The 20347-nt window shown below is 40.9% G+C and overlaps 1 protein-coding gene across 1 annotated transcript; it reads right to left on the bottom strand.

The window, feature by feature from the left end:
• Positions 1-16173: 16173 nt before the first annotated feature.
• On the bottom strand, positions 16174-20054 carry LOC125254268 (DLA class II histocompatibility antigen, DR-1 beta chain-like). The gene is made up of 5 exons (XM_048168821.1): positions 19414-20054; positions 18951-19220; positions 18130-18411; positions 17928-18041; positions 16174-17819 (listed from the first exon to the last, which is right to left on the bottom strand). The coding sequence occupies exons 1-5, from the start codon at positions 19481-19483 to the stop codon at positions 17797-17799; spliced, it is 759 nt and encodes a 252-aa protein (XP_048024778.1). The 5' UTR covers positions 19484-20054; the 3' UTR covers positions 16174-17796.
• Positions 20055-20347: the final 293 nt, after the last annotated feature.

The raw sequence follows: 20347 nt of genomic DNA, 5'->3' as shown, positions 1-20347 counted from the left end.
TCCATACTCCAAAACCACTTAATACATACATTATATAGCGAAAATAGTACTCACCATGGAAAAGGTAAGTGAAAGAAGAAAATAAAATAAAGTTTTCTTTTGATTTGGCCTTAATCCAGATTGTTTTCGTCTTCTTTCATGTGCGTGTCTAACTTTGCTTGCTCGTCTCGATCTCTCTTTCCGTCAGCTTCTATTACGCTTGACGCGCGATTTCTAAGGGATACTTTTCTCAAAAATAATTTATTTTTAGATTAAATTCTCTTTTAAATGCTATAAACGCGAATGCACTTTCTCGCGTCAATCTGCGTCTTTTTCTTCTGCGTCACACTCTGCTGCTCTCGTTTGATTCCTCCGCGCTCTACTCCAAGCTCACTTTGCGGAGGCGGGACTAACCTCCGACATCGTACAATCAAAACTTTCTTTAACCAATTTCTTTTTCTAGATTTAAATTTATAATATAATGTAAATTAATTTAAATCTGCATTCTTTTATATTAATACTAATAATAATAATAAATTATTTATTATTACTAGTGACCTAGTCAGTGACCTGGGTTACATGTGCGAGTACAAAATTGTCAGTCAGCTGATCTAGGTACATCTACTGGGGTCCCTCAGGGATCTATTCTAGGTCCTTTGATTTTTGCTCTATATATAAATGATCTTCATTCTGTATGTTCTGGTACTAATATACAAATGTATGCAGATGATACTGTCATTTATTTACATGGTAATAGTTTGACACAAGTTTCTAATGAACTTACAAATTCTATGGCTAACGTATCAGCATGGTTAAAGGAAAATTGTTTACAACTAAAAGTGTCTAAAACAGTATGTATGTTTTTTTCTAAGTCAAACAGTATTAGTAACGAGCCAGATGTTTTTGTGTCTGGGGTGAGGCTGCAGGTAGTTTCTCAATATAAATACCTTGGAGTAGTGATTGATTCTAAACTTAAATTCAAAGCTCAGGTCTATAAGCAGGTTAAATTCAATCTTTATAATTTTAGGCTTACTAGAGATTGTATGTCACTAGAGGCTGCTAAGATGTTTATGCACTCTATGGTTTTTCCTCATATTATTTATTGTCTAACAACCTGGTCTCAGGCAAGTTCAGTGTCTCTAAAACCATTATATAAACGTACACTCAAAATTCTTGATAAGAAATCTGTATATTTTCATCATTGTACAATATTGAAAAAATATAATTTGCTGAGTTGGGAAAATATGATTAACTATGCCAATGTGTGCCTGATGTATAATATTATCTATGGTTTAACTTCTCCCCCTCTTAGTCAATTAGTTACCATCAGAACAACTGCTTATCGCTCCACAAGAGGTGCGTTAAGAGGAGATTGTATTATACCACTCCGGCGGAGTAATTTTAGTCAGTCTGCTTTCTCTGTTAAAGCTGCATGGCAATGGAAAACTATCCCAGCAACTATAAGAGAACTAGATACATATATATTATTTAGAGTTGATGTGAAGAAATGTGAAGAAATGGTTTATTAATAATCAGGTCTGTCAACATTGAATTTATACCTGCTGGCTGTACATCTATTGTTTCTTATTTCTTATTTTACATTGAGCTGTTTATATTGAGATGGTTTTTATGTAGTGTGTTATGTATTTTAACTATTTTTTTTGGGGGGGTGACTTGTAACATTCTGTCCAAGGACTACAGATGAAAAATAGCCTTTCGGCTAATTCTGGTGCATTTACAGAAATGTTTTATTAATGTGCAATGTCCCTGTTAACTAAACAAATAAATAAATTCTAGCTCACTCTCGAGAGCAGTTGTGCGAGCACAGGGATCTTGTGCTCAGACACCTCGCCCGTCTGGGCCTTCGGGTCAACTGGGAAAAGAGCAAACTCTCCCCTGTGCAGAGGATCTCTTTTCTCGGTATGGAAATAGACTCGGTCGCCATGTACGCGCAGCTTACGAGTGAGCGCGCACAGTCTCTGCTGAGTTGCCTGAATCATTTCTACAGTTCTACGGCAAGACAGCGGTTCCACTGAAACTTTTTCAGAGGCTCCTGGGGCATATGGCTTCCGCAGCGGTTGTCATTCCGCTGGGGTTACTCCATATGAGACCACTTCAGCATTGGCTTCACGGCCGAGTCCCGAGATGGGCATGGCAACAAGGCACGCTCCGGGTGACCATCACTCCGACCTGCCGTTTAACTCTCTCTCCGTGGCGGAACCTGGCGTTTCATCGGGCAGGAGTTCCCCTAGAACCAGTGTCCAGGCATGTTGTTGTGTCAACCTATGCCTCTGCTACGGGTTGGGGTGCCATGTGCAACAGTCATGCTGCGTCGGGTTCCTGGACAGGACCCCAACTTCAGTGGCATGTCAATTGCCTCGAGTTGCTGGCAGTACAGCTTGCTCTGCACCGCTTCAGGGCCCTGCTAAGAGACAAGCATGTTCTGGTCCGTACGGACAATATGGCAACCGTAGCGTACATCAGCCGTCAGGGTGGTCTACGCTCTCGCCTTATGTTGCAACTCACTCACCATCACCATGTATGTACATGTTTGTGTTTTTGAAGGAATAACGTTTATGCGTGGTAATTGAAAAAACAAAAAACTGAAGTCACTGAAATAAAGCCAAAAATAGTATATTAAATCTGTGTTTACAATACTTCTGTGTATTGGAGGTTGTAGGCTAGAGTTTTTGCTTCAAAATTATGTAAAAATTATCCTTCCTACTTGTTCATATAAAACAATATATTGATTTAGTTTTTGTAAGACACTTTTTGTCAGGAAACACAGTATGCGTGGAGGCGTGACTCATCATGAATAATGGGTCATTTACACCTGAGAAGACAAAAGATTCGCATAAAGAACCTCTAATGGTGCTGCATAATAATGAGGCCTTTCAGTCAGGTAGGCTGTGAAAAAAACATCTGTGATGTCTTAAGCTCATCATGGTGTATATGAAACATACAGAAAAATATTATTACAATATAAAATAATGGTTTTATATTATATACTTTAAAAATATAATGTATTTCTGTGATGCAAAGAGTCTGAATATTTAGTTTAAAAGCATGCACATTTGGAGAAATATTGGATTCTCATATGTTTATGTCAATTTTCTATACAGAGGAGTTATATTTATTTCATATTCATTGTCATCACTATGAGCACTGGTGTTTTTAATTCATACTTGCAGCCGGAGGGCGCTCTGTGCACCTTTAGTCCACAAATTCATCTAAAGAAGAAAAGGACATTTCAGGAATGGTGTTTTCAATTCATACTTGCAGCCGGAGGGCGCTCTCTGTTCACATTTAGTCCACAAATTTGTCTAAAGAAGAATAGGAACCAGGAACTAACGGCATGTCTTCCAGAGGTCGCTAACCATGGCTTTTACATACAGATAAACACTTTTTAAGACAATAAATACATGATTGGGACGATGTATGTGTAGCAGTTTTACTCTGGTTGTGTTTTGTTGCTCTCAAAGATGACAATACAGGTGGAGCAGGTCTCAGGAAGGTTTATTCTGAAGAAGCAGGTCTGCAGAAATACACAGAGCACAATTAATGTTTTTTGGGATACACGTCTCTCCCCTTCAGTGATCCATACAACATGGAAAAAAGCAGCACTCTTGTTTGAAGAGCGAGAGAAAGCACAACCGACCTCGTCAATAGCAAATGTGCTTCTAAAGATGGCGCTGTTCACACATCGCACGAGGTATTGTGTGCGTCACCATTATGTGCCCCATAAAATATTCTGCATTAACGGTTCCTACTCGAATTAATTATGCATGTTATGCCTCATTATAACTCTGAACACAAACATGAGAATATAAGAAAATAACAAGTTTTGATGAAGTTCATTAACATTATTCTTTATTTATATATATATATATATATATATATATATATATATATATATATATATTGTAATATTTGAACCAGCTACATTCTCCCCGCTGAACTTCACAAAACTTGTTCAATACGGATAAATAGCTGATCAAGAAGCCACACACAGAATAAAAACTCAACTGACATTCAATACACTCAACACAGCAACATATGCTTCCCAACCTACAGGGAAAGTGACCCAAGCAGGGTGATCAGGCCTACTAAGAGAACACTTGTGAATAGGGTGCCCCAAACACCACTACTATGATTTCAATGTGACAGCTACTTTTAAATGAAGCTGAAGGTTTTCTGAATGTTGGTCTTCTCAACTTGATGTAAATTAAGTAACCTCAAAAGAAACACTAATATAATCTATGTAACAGTTTCATCATCTTATGTCAATAAAGACCTGGTAACCCCATTGACTGAACTGCTTGTCTTCATGTTTTGGGTCATGTTCTGAATCAACCTGTTCATAGGTTTCACAAGCCTGCCAAATCTGGTTCTGACTTGGGTCACCACATGATTAGGGAGTGAATCCACAGGATAAGAGGTCTGAACATCAATTGAACCTCCCACAGATGCAGATACTGTATCACAAGTCAATCCTCCTTTACTTGAATTGGAAATGCTGTCACATTCCAAGTGTTCCTCCTGCGTTGCTGGAAACACAGATTGCGCAGACTCAGGATCAACTGTTAATGGGGGGACGCTCTTTGTCTTAGAGGATATACTGCTCAGGTTATCATCTGGAGCTACAGTCCCTGCTACCCAGCTGGCAGTTCGATCTGCATTGCTGCTTTCAGACATGGGCATTACAGCATCACTCAAAGCTACTCCGCTACAGTCATCAGCTGGTTCACTGCCGTCACTGAATGAGGGTTCATCTTCCTCAGCCTCAATTGGCAGAAAGTTAACCTGAAGGAGCAAGTTCCTATGAACAGTCTTTTCTTGACCAGTGTGGGTGTTGCGTATACGGTAGGTGTGACATTGAGGATTCAAGGCAACAACTGTGTATGGGGTGGCTTCCCACTTATCCGCCAATTTCTTGCGACCACGTTCGCCTTTGTTAGCAAGTAAGACTTGATCCCCAACTTCAATACTGCAACCTTTGGTCCTCTTGTTGTATAGGTCTGCCTGGCGTCGCTGACTGGCCTCAGCATTTTTCTGAGCAAGGGCCAAAGCCTCTTTCAAATCATCCCTCAATCTCCTCACGTATGCATCATAGTCAATGAGGGCATCGTTTAATAGACCCTCTCCACACTGCTGAACATTACATCCACTGGAAGTTTCGGAACCCTGCCGAACATCAAATAAAAGGGCGCAAACCCAGTCGACTCATGGGCGCAAACCCAGTGTACAATTATAAGCAAAGGTCAACGACTGCAACATCTGTGGCCATTTCTGCTTGGCTCTAGGTGGCAATGCCCTTATCATACCACCCAGTGTTCTGTTGAATCGTTCAACATGACCATTGCCCATTGGGTGGTACGCTGTTGTCCTTGACTTTCTCACTCCAGCAACTTCCAGCAGGTCATGGATCAGCTGGCTCTCGAAATTGGCACCTTGATCCGAATGGATCCTTTCTGGGAAGCCATATACGCAGAAGTACCTATCCCACAACAGCCTTGCAACTTGTTTCGCTGACTGGTCTTTACAAGGGAAAGCGTGGGCCATCTTAGTAAAGTGGTCTGTTATGACCAGGACATCCACACTGCGACCACTGGAATTCTCCGCGGACCAAAAATCTATGCAGACCAATTCCAGGGGGCTAGATGTTTTGATGCTTTCAAGAGGAGCTCTTCCTTCAGGTTCGGGAGTTTTACTCACTACACAGCGCTTGCAACATTTAACATGCTCACGCACATCCTTTTCCAAACTGACCCAGAAAAATCTCTGTCTCACAAGGGATAAAGTCCTACCCTGGCCTTGATGCCCAGCCTCATCATGAATGCCTTGAAGAACCTGCTTCACCAGCGAACTTGGAACAACATATTGCAATCTCTTTTTTCGCATCAGGACATCCTTGCACACTCGGTATAGTATGCCGTCAAGCATTTTGAACTTCTCCCACTGTTTAAGTGTTTTAATTACCTTGTGAGTTTCTCCAGTTCTCTCACGTCTAGATGGTTTTCTTCCTCTTCTTACATAGAACAAGACTCTTGACAGGGTTGCATCGTCCTGCTGCTTTTCCTGTAAATCCCTCAATGAGAAAACCGGCAGGGGACTAGGACCTGGAGACAACAACTGGTGGGTATCCTGAGTGAGCCACTGGACCGCTCTATCCCTCGCGCCTACTTCCCACTCTGTGTGAACATCAAGGACTGCCGACACTTCAACACTGGTGAGTGAACATGATTCTGAATCTGCACAGGGGTAATGTTTAACATTACAGGTGTTTGCACTCAACCTGAAAACATCTTGTATGGAGTTCTCTCGGACTTGCTCTGCTTCTTCCAACAGCACACTGTATGGCTCAGACATCAGCCTCTGACTGACACACCCACGGATGAAGGGCTGCCTACTCAAGGCGTCTGCGACTACATTTCTACTGCCGGGTATGTATTGGATGCTAAAGCTATAAGGGGCCAGCTTGGACACCCACCTCTGCTCGCATGCATCAAGCTTTGGCTTCGTCATAATGTATGTTAAAGGATTGTTGTCCGTCCAGACAGTAAAGTCGTGCCCCTTCAACCAGTGACTAAACTTGTCACAGACGGACCACTTCAGAGCCAAAAACTCTAGACGATGAGCAGGGTATTTGGCTTGTGCACGAGTTAGAGCTTTACTGGCGAAGGCGATGGGACGTGCCTTAATCTCTCCTTCCGGGACCTGTGACAGTACAGCTCCTAACCCATCCATAGACGCATCAGTACATAGAATGAATGGTCGGCTGAAATCGGGGTGAGCCAGCACAACAGATTCTAACAGGGCTGTCTTTAGCTTTTCGAATGCCACACTGTGCTCTTGCTTCCAATCATCGGGGTTCAGTCTTTTGAATGATGCAATGCCTCTCACAGGGGTCTTCTTCCCTCTGGGTGCAGCAGTCAAAGCAAACAGTGGCTTTGCGATACTGGAGCAGTTCTGAATGAAGTTTTGATAATATAACACCATACCCAAAAAGGACTTTATCTTCTTCTGTGAAGGAGTCACTCCATCCGGCATCATCAGATCAGATACAGATATGGCAGAGATGGCGCTAACCTTGTCTGGATCTGTTGCCACTCCAGTGCCGTCAATGACATGCCCTAGAAATTTCACACTTCTTCGAAGAAAATGGCACTTCTTTGGCGCCAACTTCAGTCCATGCGCACTGAGCCTAGAAAACACCAGCTCAAGCCGCTCAATGGCCGCTTCTTCATTTGGAGCGTACACAAGAAGATCATCAAGATAGCATAAGAGAGTGAGAAAGTTCTGATCACCGAAGATGTTGATCATGAGTCGCATAAAGCTGGCTGGACTGTTACAGAGCCCTTGAGGCAGACGGTTGAATTCATATAGGCCCATTGGAGTCGTGAAGGCAGTGAACTTCTTGTCCTCTTCAGACATTACAATGTTATAAAAACCAGAGGTTAAGTCCATCGCACTAAAGATCACATTCCCTCCCAAAGCTGCCAAACAGTCCGCCTGGTGAGGCAAGGGGTGGGCATCCTTAACAGTCCGAGCATTCAGCCAACGGTAGTCAACACACACTCTGAGGTCTCCATTTTTCTTCCATACCAACACAAGAGGCGAAGCCCACTCACTATTAGACTTGCGTATGATTTCCTGTTCCTCCATCTCAGAAAGAACACTCCTTAGCTTCTGGTACTGCGCTGGTGGAACACGGCGGTATGGAAGCCTGAATGGACGAATCGTCTGACAAACGAATACGGTGGACAAACTCCTTGGCTTCTCCACAATCTAGTTTGTGCTTGGAAAATACGTCCTCATGCCTCCTAATAAGCTGTACTAGCTGACTCTTCCAATAGTGGGATACTTCACACGACTCAATGTCTAAATCGCCAAGACCAAGTTTCTGAAGGCTTTCACGGAGCTCGAAAGCAGGGCAATCTCCATCTATGCCTCCATTGATGCCCTGGTTCTGCACACTCAGCATCTTATCATTCTTGCGATCAAGGTGCACATTGAGGTCTTCAACAGCCACAACAGGGAAGACGTCAGCTATTTTTGAGTTCCTTCTCAGTGTAATAGCCTTATCAAAGGGATTCATGATCCTGACTGGGACCCAACCATCACCAGACATAGAGGCAATGACTCTTCCCACCATGATGCCTTTCTTGTGGGTCTGCGCCTTAGGTGGCTCAATCACAACAGTACTTCCCATAGAAATAGGGGTGTTTGATGGAAGTTTACCCCACACGAGGTGTTCTTGTTTGGGCAACAGAGTAATGGCCTGGGCTAGTTTTGCAGTGCCCACAATATCAGGGATTTCACCACCCTTCCACCTGTTAATGCCCGACAACATGTTCAGGAACTGCTCAATTTCAGGTTCTCCAGATGTTTCAGGACGATTCATGACATTCCAATAGCCAGAGGTTTGTTTGAGCTGAGTAAGTATGAACTTAATGACATTAGTTCCCAGAATCAATTGATCTCTCTGTCCCGGGACGACTAGTGTAGGCACACTCACTAACTTGCCATACACGTCCATCTTCAGCTGATAGACTCCTTTTGGTCTGACTTTAACACCACCACAGCCAATGAGAAGAACGTCCATATGTGGCTGATCTACTTGTGCAGACATTCCCATGTTCAAAAGTTCACGCTCTGTTTCTTCATTGATCGTACATGCCATAGATCCGCTATCCAGTAGAGCTTGGACTGTGAGTTTGTCATTCAACAGAACTGAAGTATAGAACAGACTATCTGCCTTTTCCAACTTTGTGACATTCTGGAATAGGACGACACTGTTACTGGAGACAGACTTGCAACATTCATCATAAACATATAAATCATCATCCACATTGAGGGTTTGACATTTTGCACTCACATAATCCCCTCCCATACGTGAGTGTATTAGTTTCCCTGAGCGTGCAGGTCAGAAGCAGATGGACTAGCAGGGCTGACGACTTTGTGGCATTGTTTCTGCTGATGCCCAATCTCCAAGCACAACAAACATCTCCTTTCTCTCATACAATGTGAACGTGTGGAATGATTCCTATCACCGCAGACTCTGCACGGGGGAAAGCTGCGCCACTGAGTTGTTCTCGGCTGTGAGATGGGAGCATTCTGACTTGTACGCTCCAGTACCTTTTCCAGCATACTTAAGACACGCTCCAAAGTGGCAGCTTCTGAAGTTGCAGGTTCAGCAGCCTTCAAAGGACTATCAGGGACATAAACAGGAGCATCCGCCTTCATATCATCTCCCTTGGTGACAGCGTGGGGGTAGGTTGATACTTTAGCTGCAGCGACTTGGACGGTGTTAACATCATGCGTGACAGCGGACAGTTTTTTAGACTGGACTTCCCTTTGGTGTTCGTCAATGGCCTCCTGAATTTCAGTGACTGACCATTTACTGATAGGTTTACACCTAAACATACTAGAGAGGTTTGGTTCTGAACAGTTTCTGATGAACATCATCGCAATTTCAGAACTCATGTTTTTCATCTTTTCTCCTTGTTTCTGCAAATGGCTATCTGCTAATTCAGCAGCTGCATTTAATCGAACCCAGTAATCAACAGGGCACTCATTTACTTTGGGTCGTGTCGCGTAAAAGTCAGCAAGTGGTTGACATGATACAGGACTTTCACTGAAGTAACGTCTCAACACATCGTAGATGGTCTCAGGGGAGATGGCTTCGTTAGGGCTGCTTTTGAGTCTGACCTTGACAATACTCTTGGCCCTGCCTAGCAGGTGGCTCAGTATCTCATCTACCTGATCTGTGTCAGAGCAATCCGCTTTGTGGAGATACAATTCCATCAACTCAATCCATTCTTGAACTGCGTATTTGTCTGTTCCATCTCCTCTAAACATTGGAGGCTCTTTGACATCTGGCTTGACTATCAGGCTGACATTAGTTAGATTTCGGCCTGCGTTAGAGGGTTCTGGTGCAACAGCACTGAATGGGACTGAACTGGAGGGGGTGACTGGGCTTTGACTAGTTAATAGCCGGGTGACGATGGAATCACCTATCTGACTGCCTAATTCACCAATAAGTTCACGTAACTGCTGTGCAATGTTATCATTTGCATCACTAGGAGTGGAGGCAGTCGGCCCAATAGGTTGATCTAGTAGGGTATCATGTGATTGAGGACTATAAGCTAACACTCTAGGTTTACCAACGGCAGTTTCTTCCACCCCCAACAACCCTCTGCCCCTCCCCAGATATGGCGTTGTCATATCAGAGTCTTTCCATGCCCCGGCCATGGTGTAAATATATGACAGTGACAGAATAAACACAAAAGAAAACTGGCCTCATTCAATGTCCAGTAAGTATGATGAGGAAAAAGACAACAGTTCAATATGTCAGTCCACGGAAAAAGGTCTCTCTGTTTTTTTTTTTTTTTTTTTTTTGGTTTACAGTTACCAGAACAATGGTGAAATCGATTCCTCGATCTCCAGATGCAGCATCAATACGTCACGAACACGTTGCACAACTCCGGCGATCGGCTGCGGCTGATCCAGTTGATCCAGTAGGTCACGGCACCATTTTTATGTAGCAGTTTTACTCTGGTTGTGTTTTGTTGCTCTCAAAGATGACAATACAGGTGGAGCAGGTCTCAGGAAGGTTTATTCTGAAGAAGCAGGTCTGCAGAAATACACAGAGCACAATTAATGTTTTTTGGGATACACGTCTCTCCCCTTCAGTGATCCATACAACATGGAAAAAAGCAGCACTCTTGTTTGAAGAGCGAGAGAAAGCACAACCGACCTCGTCAATAGCAAATGTGCTTCTAAAGATGGCGCTGTTCACACATCGCACGAGGTATTGTGTGCGTCACCATTATGTGCCCCATAAAATATTCTGCATTAACGGTTCCTACTCGAATTAATTATGCATGTTATGCCTCATTATAACTCTGAACACAAACATGAGAATATAAGAAAATAACAAGTTTTGATGAAGTTCATTAACATTATTCTTTATTTATATATATATATATATATATATATATATATATTGTAATATTTGAACCAGCTACATATGCATGTGTTGCCTCAGAATTTGCCTGTGAATAGCGCTCGCTCCGTGGGTGTGGATGCATTAGTGGATAATGAGCTAAATCAAGGGCGTCTGACATGACTCTCTTTTCATACAGATTACATAAACACAGAATGTTTGTTTTCGATTTGACTTGCATGATTTAAAACCTTTTTTTTAGACATAAGTCTAATTTTTTGTGATTAGTATTCATGAAGTTACAGTTCATTTTCTGAGAACTATCAGATTAAACTTTGTTCAGAGGTAGAGGACAGATCATGCATCATGTTAGTTTTCTTTATTTTGCTAAAAGCACAACATTTTGTTTTTACTCTGTGTGCATACAAATAAAAGAATTTGGCTCTATGACAAAAAAATGACGGAGTATTTTAAGTCTGTTTTGCTGCAATGTGAAAAAAATCCTGCATAACGCACCACTGTGTGATTCGACTCCAGAGGGTTAAGGTCTATGTGGCCGCTATTGCAGCCCATCATGACCTTGTTGAAGGTAAGTCATTGGGTAAGCATGACCTGGTCGTTAGACTTTTTCCTCCCCGCCCTTCACAAGTTCCCTCTTGGGACCTCTCTCTGGTTCTATCTGCTCTCCAGAGTGCTCCCCTTGAACCTTTGTATTCGGTTGACCTAAAGTTTCTATCTTTGAAGACTGCGCTCCTGATGGCTTTGGCTTCTATTAAGAGGGTTGGGGACCTACAGGCTTTTTCTGTTGACGAAGCGTGCCTAGAATTCGGGCCGGAAAACTCTCATGTTATCTTGAGACCCCGGCTTGGATACGTGCCCAAAGTTCTCACCACCCCGTTCAGGGATCAGGTGGTGAACTTGCAAGTGCTGCCCCTGGAGGAGGCAGACCCAGCCCTGGCACTGCTCTGTCCAGTACGTGCTCTCCGCACTTACATAGATAGAACTCAGTGCTTCAGGACTTCAGACCAGCTCTTTGTCTGTTATGGAGGCCAGCAGAAGGGGAAGGCTGTCTCCAAGCAGAGGTTAGCCCACTGGCTAGTGGATGCTATTGTCTTAGCCTACCAAGCTCAAGATCTGCCATGCCCCCTGGGAGTGAGAGCTCACTCAACTCTTGAGCATTGGCACATGGCACCTCGCTAACAGATATTTGTAGAGCTGCGGGCTGGGCGACACCTAACACTTTCGCAATATTTTATAATCTCCGCGTAGAGCCGTTATCCTCCCGTATACTGGCCCCTTCGGGCCAGTAGGTGGATAGGTTCTGTGTCATTCGCTTGCTGTGCCATTCCACTCTACGGATTGGGTGCGTGCGCCATTCCTTAGTCGAGTTCCAATGTTCAGAACCCTGGGTTCCTCCAGCACTGTCTATGTCTACGCCTGTGTGCATGCCCCTTTGGTCAGCCCTTGCGTTAGACTAGGTGCCTCCATGTGTTGTGATTCCCCCCTGGGTAATCCCATGTGTGTATTCCACTTTAAGTCTCCTTGGGAGCATGTGTCTTCCCCTGGCAAGCCACTTGCTATCTCTGACGTGTAATTCCACCCTGCGGGTTGGTTACCTCAGTTTTTATCACCGCTCTGCTGGTAGACTTCTGTAAGACCTCCACGAGTAGGCAACCTGTTAGCGTATTCCTGCTGGAATATGCTACCCAGTGCATTCTGTGTTTGTATGGTCCTTCTATCATGCTACTCATGACAAGGTGCTATTACTTACACCGTTTCACTGGAAGACAGCTATTGTGGCGTTTTAGTAGGGACCCCATTTCGTCAGTCTCTGACGTAACGTCAAAGTGACCGACTGAAAGGGAACATCTAGGTTACGTATGTAACCCTCATTCCCTGATGGAGGGAACGGAGACATTACGTCTCCTTACCACAATTGTTGTTCCGCTGAACGGCCGGGTCACTTGGCTCGGCTCCTCAGCGAAGACTTGAATGCGAGTTGCTCGCGCTGCTCTTTATATTCCCACAGAGTGGGGCGAAGCTTGCGCATGCAAATTCCGCAGACCAAGATACTCTTCGTATCATTGGCTCATTTTGTAAACACTCCAAGGTGATAGGGTTCTCAGGCGAGACCCCATTTCGTCAGTCTCTGATGTAACGTCTCCGTTCCCTCCTTCAGGGAACGAGGGTTACTTATGTAACCTAGACGTTTAGTTTGTTGCTAAAGCACAAAACAAAAGCATTAATAATCATAGGATTATTAGAATTCATTTATTTAGATACAAACAGATTTCCAGGCATTTCTTTTTTGTCCACAGCTGATATATTTTGCTTGCTTTAGAAGAACTGTCTCTTGTTTAGTAAAGTGGGTTTTTTTCTTTTTGGATTGCAGTCTTTTTCCGCTGCCATTGTTTTTCTTGGATTTGCTTCTCAGTTCCATGCAATTTTAAGCTTTTTTTGGTTCATTCCATGTTTTACAGACAACCTCTCTCATGCTAATTCAGATTAGCACAGTTGGTTTTAAATTAATCTAGTTTATTTTAATTCAGGACTCCATAGTCCAGGTTTTAGTAATCTGTACTTAACCTGTGTTTCAGAAAGCCATTTTTTAAGACACGATTAACTATTCTAGGTTAAGGCCTTTCCTGGCTTAATTTAAACCTTGTCCTGGAAACCGCCTCTAAGTCTTTTTGTTTGAATCTTGTTTTCTTGATTTATCATGAGTACCATGTTTTACCATGCCTAATATCGGTCTAGTTTACTGCAGCGTGCACTGCACAGCGTGCAGTGTCTCATAGTAGTCACCGAGTGAATGCACAGAGTAGCACTATTACACCTTAAACACACAAATGTATCTAATATGATAAACAGCGCTGCTATACCCTATGCGCACATGACCTTAAGAAGCAGAAGCAGCGACTGTGGCACAATAAAAGTTCCGCTGCCGTCAAGACGTGTGTTGTGCTCGTCTCTCAATCGCTCCAGCGGCCTTGTTAATGCTCTCACAGCACTCGGCCTTGCTCTGCTTCATACTATAGTAACATTAACCCTTTGATGCGTACGATCACACCGGTGTGATCAGTCTTGGCTGGCCCCAGGAGCGTACGATCACACCGGTGTGATTAGAACATTCAGCGCATCACGTGATCGACTGCCAAATTCAAATGTGCGTGCGCGCTTTGGCTGGTGCTAAACCAGAGCTTTTCATATATTATATATATGCAGTGTTTTCAACCAAATAATGTTTATTTTAGGTTTTAGACATTTAAATACACATGAGTACTAACAAAACAATATATTTAGAGTTTGTAAAATACACAATGATGTCTATAGAAGCGGAAATAACAACCCTTCCCATTATAATAAGACAGCACGTTTTATTCATATCAGATACACATTGTGAAAGTAATTTTAAAGCTTACTCTATTCTTCCCCAGTTCACCGACTCATTTACTTTTATGTATTTCGGGAGAAGTGGATAAATTCACGGGTTGTAAATCCAACAGATCTGATTCTCTGTGTGGCGCAAACTAACATGGCGGCGCCTATCGTCAAGCATAGCTCATCTTACATGATCGTTATAAAGGTAATTTCCACCGGCTGTACACGTGAAGACAACACCTCCGATTAATTCTGCGAAATAAAGGCGTCATCGAGCTTCGCCTTTGTTTTGAATGAGCGACCCCTAGCGGCAAAAAATTACATATTGTGGCTTTAACAGATATTATATATATATATATATATATATATATATATATATATATATATATATATATATAAAACAGATTCAAATATTCACATATCCCTGTGATCTCCCAGATGAAGGTTAGTTTTAAAGTAACTAACAGTTTAATGTTTGTGAATGACTCATAATTGTATTCTAATTTAGTTACTTGGTGTTTGGTAATGAAGGGCCTACTTTGCATCAGCAACACTGACTCAATGACAAACAAGTCATTCATAAGAAGACAACTGATGGCACCTGTATTCATAGCAACTAGTTTATAACTAATTAATCATTTGATTGTTAATCATAAATATAGGGGGCTGCTGCTCATTATAACAGTTTTTAAGAACATTATGTAAATTGATAAACTATTTAGCCTAGGCTACCAAAACAAACACCAAAACTTAACATGAACTGTTAAAAATTATTGCAATTCATGCTAAAAATTGATGGAAAGCTGACAGCCTGCACGTTTCTTGACCACCTTCTTCCATATGGATCAATTTTCTGTTCTTAACTCAAGTCAGAGTAAACCACTGAGTAGGCACCAATCAGAGGCTACAATTTTATGATGTCATCATGTAGACTTTTTACAATGTATTATTGATACAAAATACAAAGCCATTTCCATCAACCCAATCAAATACAAATTACAAAACACTATTTTGTATTTGAAATACATGTATCATAAATACTGCCCATCCCTGCTGAAATGGTTGAAGCAACTGTATAAAGCAATGTTACGTTCCATAAAATTGTTAATGTAAATAATGATCAAATTGTATTGTTAGATCATTATTAAGCCCTTGTTATATCTAATGCACCCTGCTCTGTCAGAGGGAGTCAGACTAGTAGGACCTCAAAGTGGGCGTGGCCAATAGAAACAGATCTTTCATTCTGGCGCTTAGATACCACCCACTGAAGTGCAGCTTCACTTGAATTCAAAACTTTTAAACTCACAAGCAAAGATTTTAGAGTAGCAAACAATAACAGCGGAACAGAGAGCAAATTTGTGCATGTGTGATGAACACTGCACAAAGAAATACAAAAATGTACTCACACTTAAGAGTTTTGCTATTATTTACTTTATTTTTGTAATTAGCTTTTTATTTGCAATCTTTTATTTTTTTAATTACAATATAATTATTCATGCTCTCAGCCACAGTATGTTTGTTTAAATAAAAAAGACAAAAAAGTAAAAAAATTTCACACATTTACATAACAAAAACTAAATAAGATCTTGTAGGAATTAACCCAAATATCGAATCAAAAATGTAATTAAATTACACTGAATAAGAACCGGATTAACTGTGAATGATTCAGAATCAATATTTAACAGTTTATCAATTATTCGTCCACCGAAAAATTGAGGTTACAGTATTTTTACCAATTCTGGACAAAATTATTATTCTGTGGCCAACAGTAATAATATTTTGTTATGATTAATAATTATGATTGAGCAAGTAGCTTGATCTTTGTTTAAGGCAGCAATTTGGTAAGCACAGCACAAGACACTGTATGTATGGAAAATCAAACAAGACTTTATTGAACTAAATCTACTACACACAAACTAATCTAACGGAAAACATATACTCTCACACACACACACACACACACACATTCATTCAGTTACAGGGAAATGGTAAGGTTATTGTTTGGAGGTGAATGGATTCCCCAGTTGTTTAGCTTTTAACAAGTTTCTCTGACCGTAACCTGAGAGAATTAATACACTAGCAATTCAACCATAGTTTAATTTGCTTAATAAAATTGCACCAGCTCAGCAAAATTGGGAGACCTGTGTTACTTGCGTTGGCTGCTCCTTTAAGCGCGTGTTCCCTTCGTGACGGAGTTGAAGGAAGCGCGTGGCTCGGTCAAGAGTTCTGAAGGACGACGTCCGTGGGGAAGAAGTTGGCTTTGCAGAAAATGGAGTTTCTTGCAGGGGTTTGAGTGAGTCTTGAAATGGTTTGGCTTGCAGGCAGGACGATGTTCGGTCCGCCGCCTCAGCGAATGCCAAGACGAAGTGCAAAAGCCGAAAGCAAAAGCAGAAAGCAAAAAGCAAGCAAGCCCTTTCACAATGCGCGGTATTGAGTTTTGAACGGTTTGTTGGTTCCGCCTTTCCGATTGTTTTAGCCAATCAGGTCCTGTTTTGGGCGGGGTCCCACGCCCAGTTCTCCTGTCCTTGTATACAATTAGCATACTGTCCTTACAGTCCTTTGTTCTCAAACTTAGGGATTTTGGTCAGAACTTTGAGAAGTTAATTTTGCTGGTTCAAAAGTCATACATCTTACATAAATCAATTTTGCATCAAAATACTGGAAAGCATTCATCCATCACAACCATACCAAACAGTACACACTTTCTGTAATTGAGGTAGATTTTCTTCAAATTTACCAGTAATCAATATTTAAAACACACAGAAAGAATTACATACGTTCCATGAACAAAATAAGACACGCTTAATACATATGATATGTTAGAGACTGCTTTTGGTGATAAGTTCATATCTCTGGCAGTATTTTTCTAAATTGTCTCTGAACTTTGGAATGTCTTTTGAAATGCAAAGCTGGGCAGAGGGAAAGTTTCTTGTGGGTGATTCCCATGGTGCCCTGCTGTGATCTTCACCTCAAGATGTGTCGCAGGGCCGAGTTTCCTGATAACCGTGAATTTACACCTGGGTGTTTGCTGATCCATCTGTTTTCTTAAAGTCAACACAGCGAAAGAGAGTCTCTTTGATCTTTTGCTCTGTTACTACAATCAAATGCATTTGTAATTAAGCAGACGTTGAGGGGCCATCTTCGATCAGCCATTTTAGTTTCCAGGTCCAACTTTATGGCTCACAAATGGTTCAGTAAGGGAATGAGTTGACTCTTTGATCTTTGGAATGTGGAGTTTGTGGTAATTTGGTGAGCTTTGTTCGGGAATAATCCTACAATCTTATACTTTTATACTTATAATTTTCAAAATTAAGCAATAGCTGAAGTATTGTGGGAATTAGGATTGTGTATAACAGTTGTGTCATAAAGGATAAATTCTTTATTATTAGACCACTTGCAGTCAGAATGAAGAGCTGAAATATAATTATTATTAATACAGTGACTGAGTTTGACAAGTGAGTTATCAAAATGTGATGAGAAATCTACCATTAATTGGGTACTAGGATCCTCCCTGTGAACGAAAAAAAAAAAAAAAAAAAAGATTGACAAGTAACATGCATGTGCAGGGATAAATGTAAACAGATTAATATCATTCTGAATTATTCTCATCTCTACTGACCTATTGATTTCTTCTTGTAGTAAGTCAATCCAGCAGCTGCTATGATGATTCCCAGCATCAGACCAGAAGCTCCGATTGCAATTTCGGTCCTTTCAGACTCAGTGAGAGATGGATCTGTGGGGTACACAGGTGTGTCAAATTATTCCATCCATAAATTTAGTTCCAATTCATTTTAATATGACAGTAGAGAATCTCATCATACCCCAGTCATAAATCATGGGTTTAGTGAAGCTGCCATGCTCAACAATACAGGAGATCTTCTCTCCAGATTTGGGGGTGTAATCCAGCTCAGAGTGGATCTGGTAATACCAGTCACCATCAGCCATTTCCATTGTTGAGGTCACTTCAGAGGTCATCGGTTTACCATCTCTCAACCAAGACACTTTGATGTGTGCAGGATAAAATTCATATGCGCTGCACATCAACACAGCTGGATGTTTGCCACCGGCCTGCTTCACTAAACTGAGCATAACCTTCGGTTTCACTGAATCAAGGAGAGCAACATTCTAAATATACAATTCTCAATGCATCAATGCGTGTCTCTTATGTATGTGTGTATGGCGAGTGGGGGTGGGGGTGGGGGTAGTGGTGACTAACATAAGAAGTACCACTTGAAAAAGCCAATGATTTTTAAGAAATATGATGTTGTTCCCCTGATTTTAAGTATTACATTTCAAAATGCCAAAGGCATTCATTGTAACATTAAAACATTTTTTAAAAAAGAAAAAGTGTTAAAAAAAAATAAAAGGAGAAAAAAAAGATTTTGTAAATAAAACAAAGATTATTGGAACACATTTTTCAAGAAATCTTTGTCTTTCTACTTTAAAATGTCATGTATAATTCAATGTGTTACTTGTAATTTCGTTATAATTATTTGTGAAATCTACTAGCAATTTTGGGGTGAAAACTGTAGAAACGTTTTCAATGTGATAAGTAAGTTATACTCCTTTAAAAATACATAAATGTTAAAAACAAAATTCCATGAGTTACAATAAAAATCAGAAGAGTTTTTGAACCACTTACCTGTTTTATTACGGTCAGGTGTATCAATGTTTTTCATAGGATTTCTGCAGTATATATCAACACCAGCTCTTTCTGTTATCAGAAAACTAGCTTTGTTCCAAGACTCTGCAAGTCCAATTGCCCAATTACTAAATCCCACAAACCTCCCCACAGTGCTGTTGAACTGTATAAACATAAATTTATTTATATAAAAGCTGTCAATATACACCATGTCACTGAGATCAGGGGAGCTGTAGATGCATCGTAAGAATCTTGCGAAATATCCACTAGCTGAAAAAAAAAAGAGAACAATTACAGTTGGCAAAAAGAAAAAAAAGATAACTTCAATGCATCAGGCAGCTTCAGTTCTCTTTTCTGTCCATCCAACCAAAGTCAGCTTTATTTTATGTCTACTACTGCTGATAATATTGCATTTATTGTTGATGTTTTATTCAATTATTTTAATACCTCTCATTTTACTCACCACTTTCTGCTCTTGTGAATACAGGCAGTGTCAAAATGAGAAAACAACTCAAGTGTTTTAGCAGTGGCATTTTCACTCACACTGAATCCTAGCTGAAAGCTGTCAGTGTTTTATGTTCCTGTCGGGTGAAAGTTTAAGATGACTCTCCAATCAGATACTCCAGATATAAATATCAAATGTTGCTAGGCAGTATCCTTCTTTCATTTATCAACACAGACACTGTCCAGTTATCAATCTGTTCAATTCTTACATCATCCAATGTCTAATTTCAATAAAATCTGTAGTGTTTTTTTTTCTTTATTCTTACAGTTGTTTCCTTACTGGAGATTCCTCAGTAACTTCAGTGACATATAAAGTAAGAAACTACAATAGCATACTATGATTATACACAGTGACCTTTTAACAGATACTTATGAACAAATCTGGCAAGTTTCCATAAAAAGTGTCCTTTTTATGAGCACAAACTTCTGTATAAGGAGCTATCCAACTATTAAGCCCAAGCAAAACATCGCATAATGTGAGACTTTTTTTGGTTACAATTTATTTTTAAGGTGTCTTTGTTACACAGTAATTATGCATTTAAGTACTGAGTAATATATAGTAACTACATGTACTTACTATAGGGTTAGGATTAAGAGTTGTTTGATTTAGGGTTAGTTGCATGTAAATATGATTCATTTATTGTTATTACTATAGTAACTACATATATAACATACACTATATTGCAGAAAGTATTGGGACACCCCTCCAAAAATCCCAACTAACACCTAGGCATGCAGACTGCTTCTACAAACATTTGTGAAAGAATGGGTCGCTCTCAGGAGCTCAGTGAATTCAAGCGTGGTACCGTGATAGGTTGCCACCTGTGCAATAAGTCCATTAGTGAAATTTCCTCTGCTAATACTAAATATTCCACGGTCAACTGTTAGTGTTA

The sequence above is a fragment of the Megalobrama amblycephala genome, linkage group LG19 (genome assembly GCF_018812025.1).
Source record: "Megalobrama amblycephala isolate DHTTF-2021 linkage group LG19, ASM1881202v1, whole genome shotgun sequence".
In the NCBI taxonomy this organism is placed as follows: domain Eukaryota; kingdom Metazoa; phylum Chordata; class Actinopteri; order Cypriniformes; family Xenocyprididae; genus Megalobrama; species Megalobrama amblycephala.
This window is presented reverse-complemented; position numbering and strand designations above follow the sequence as displayed.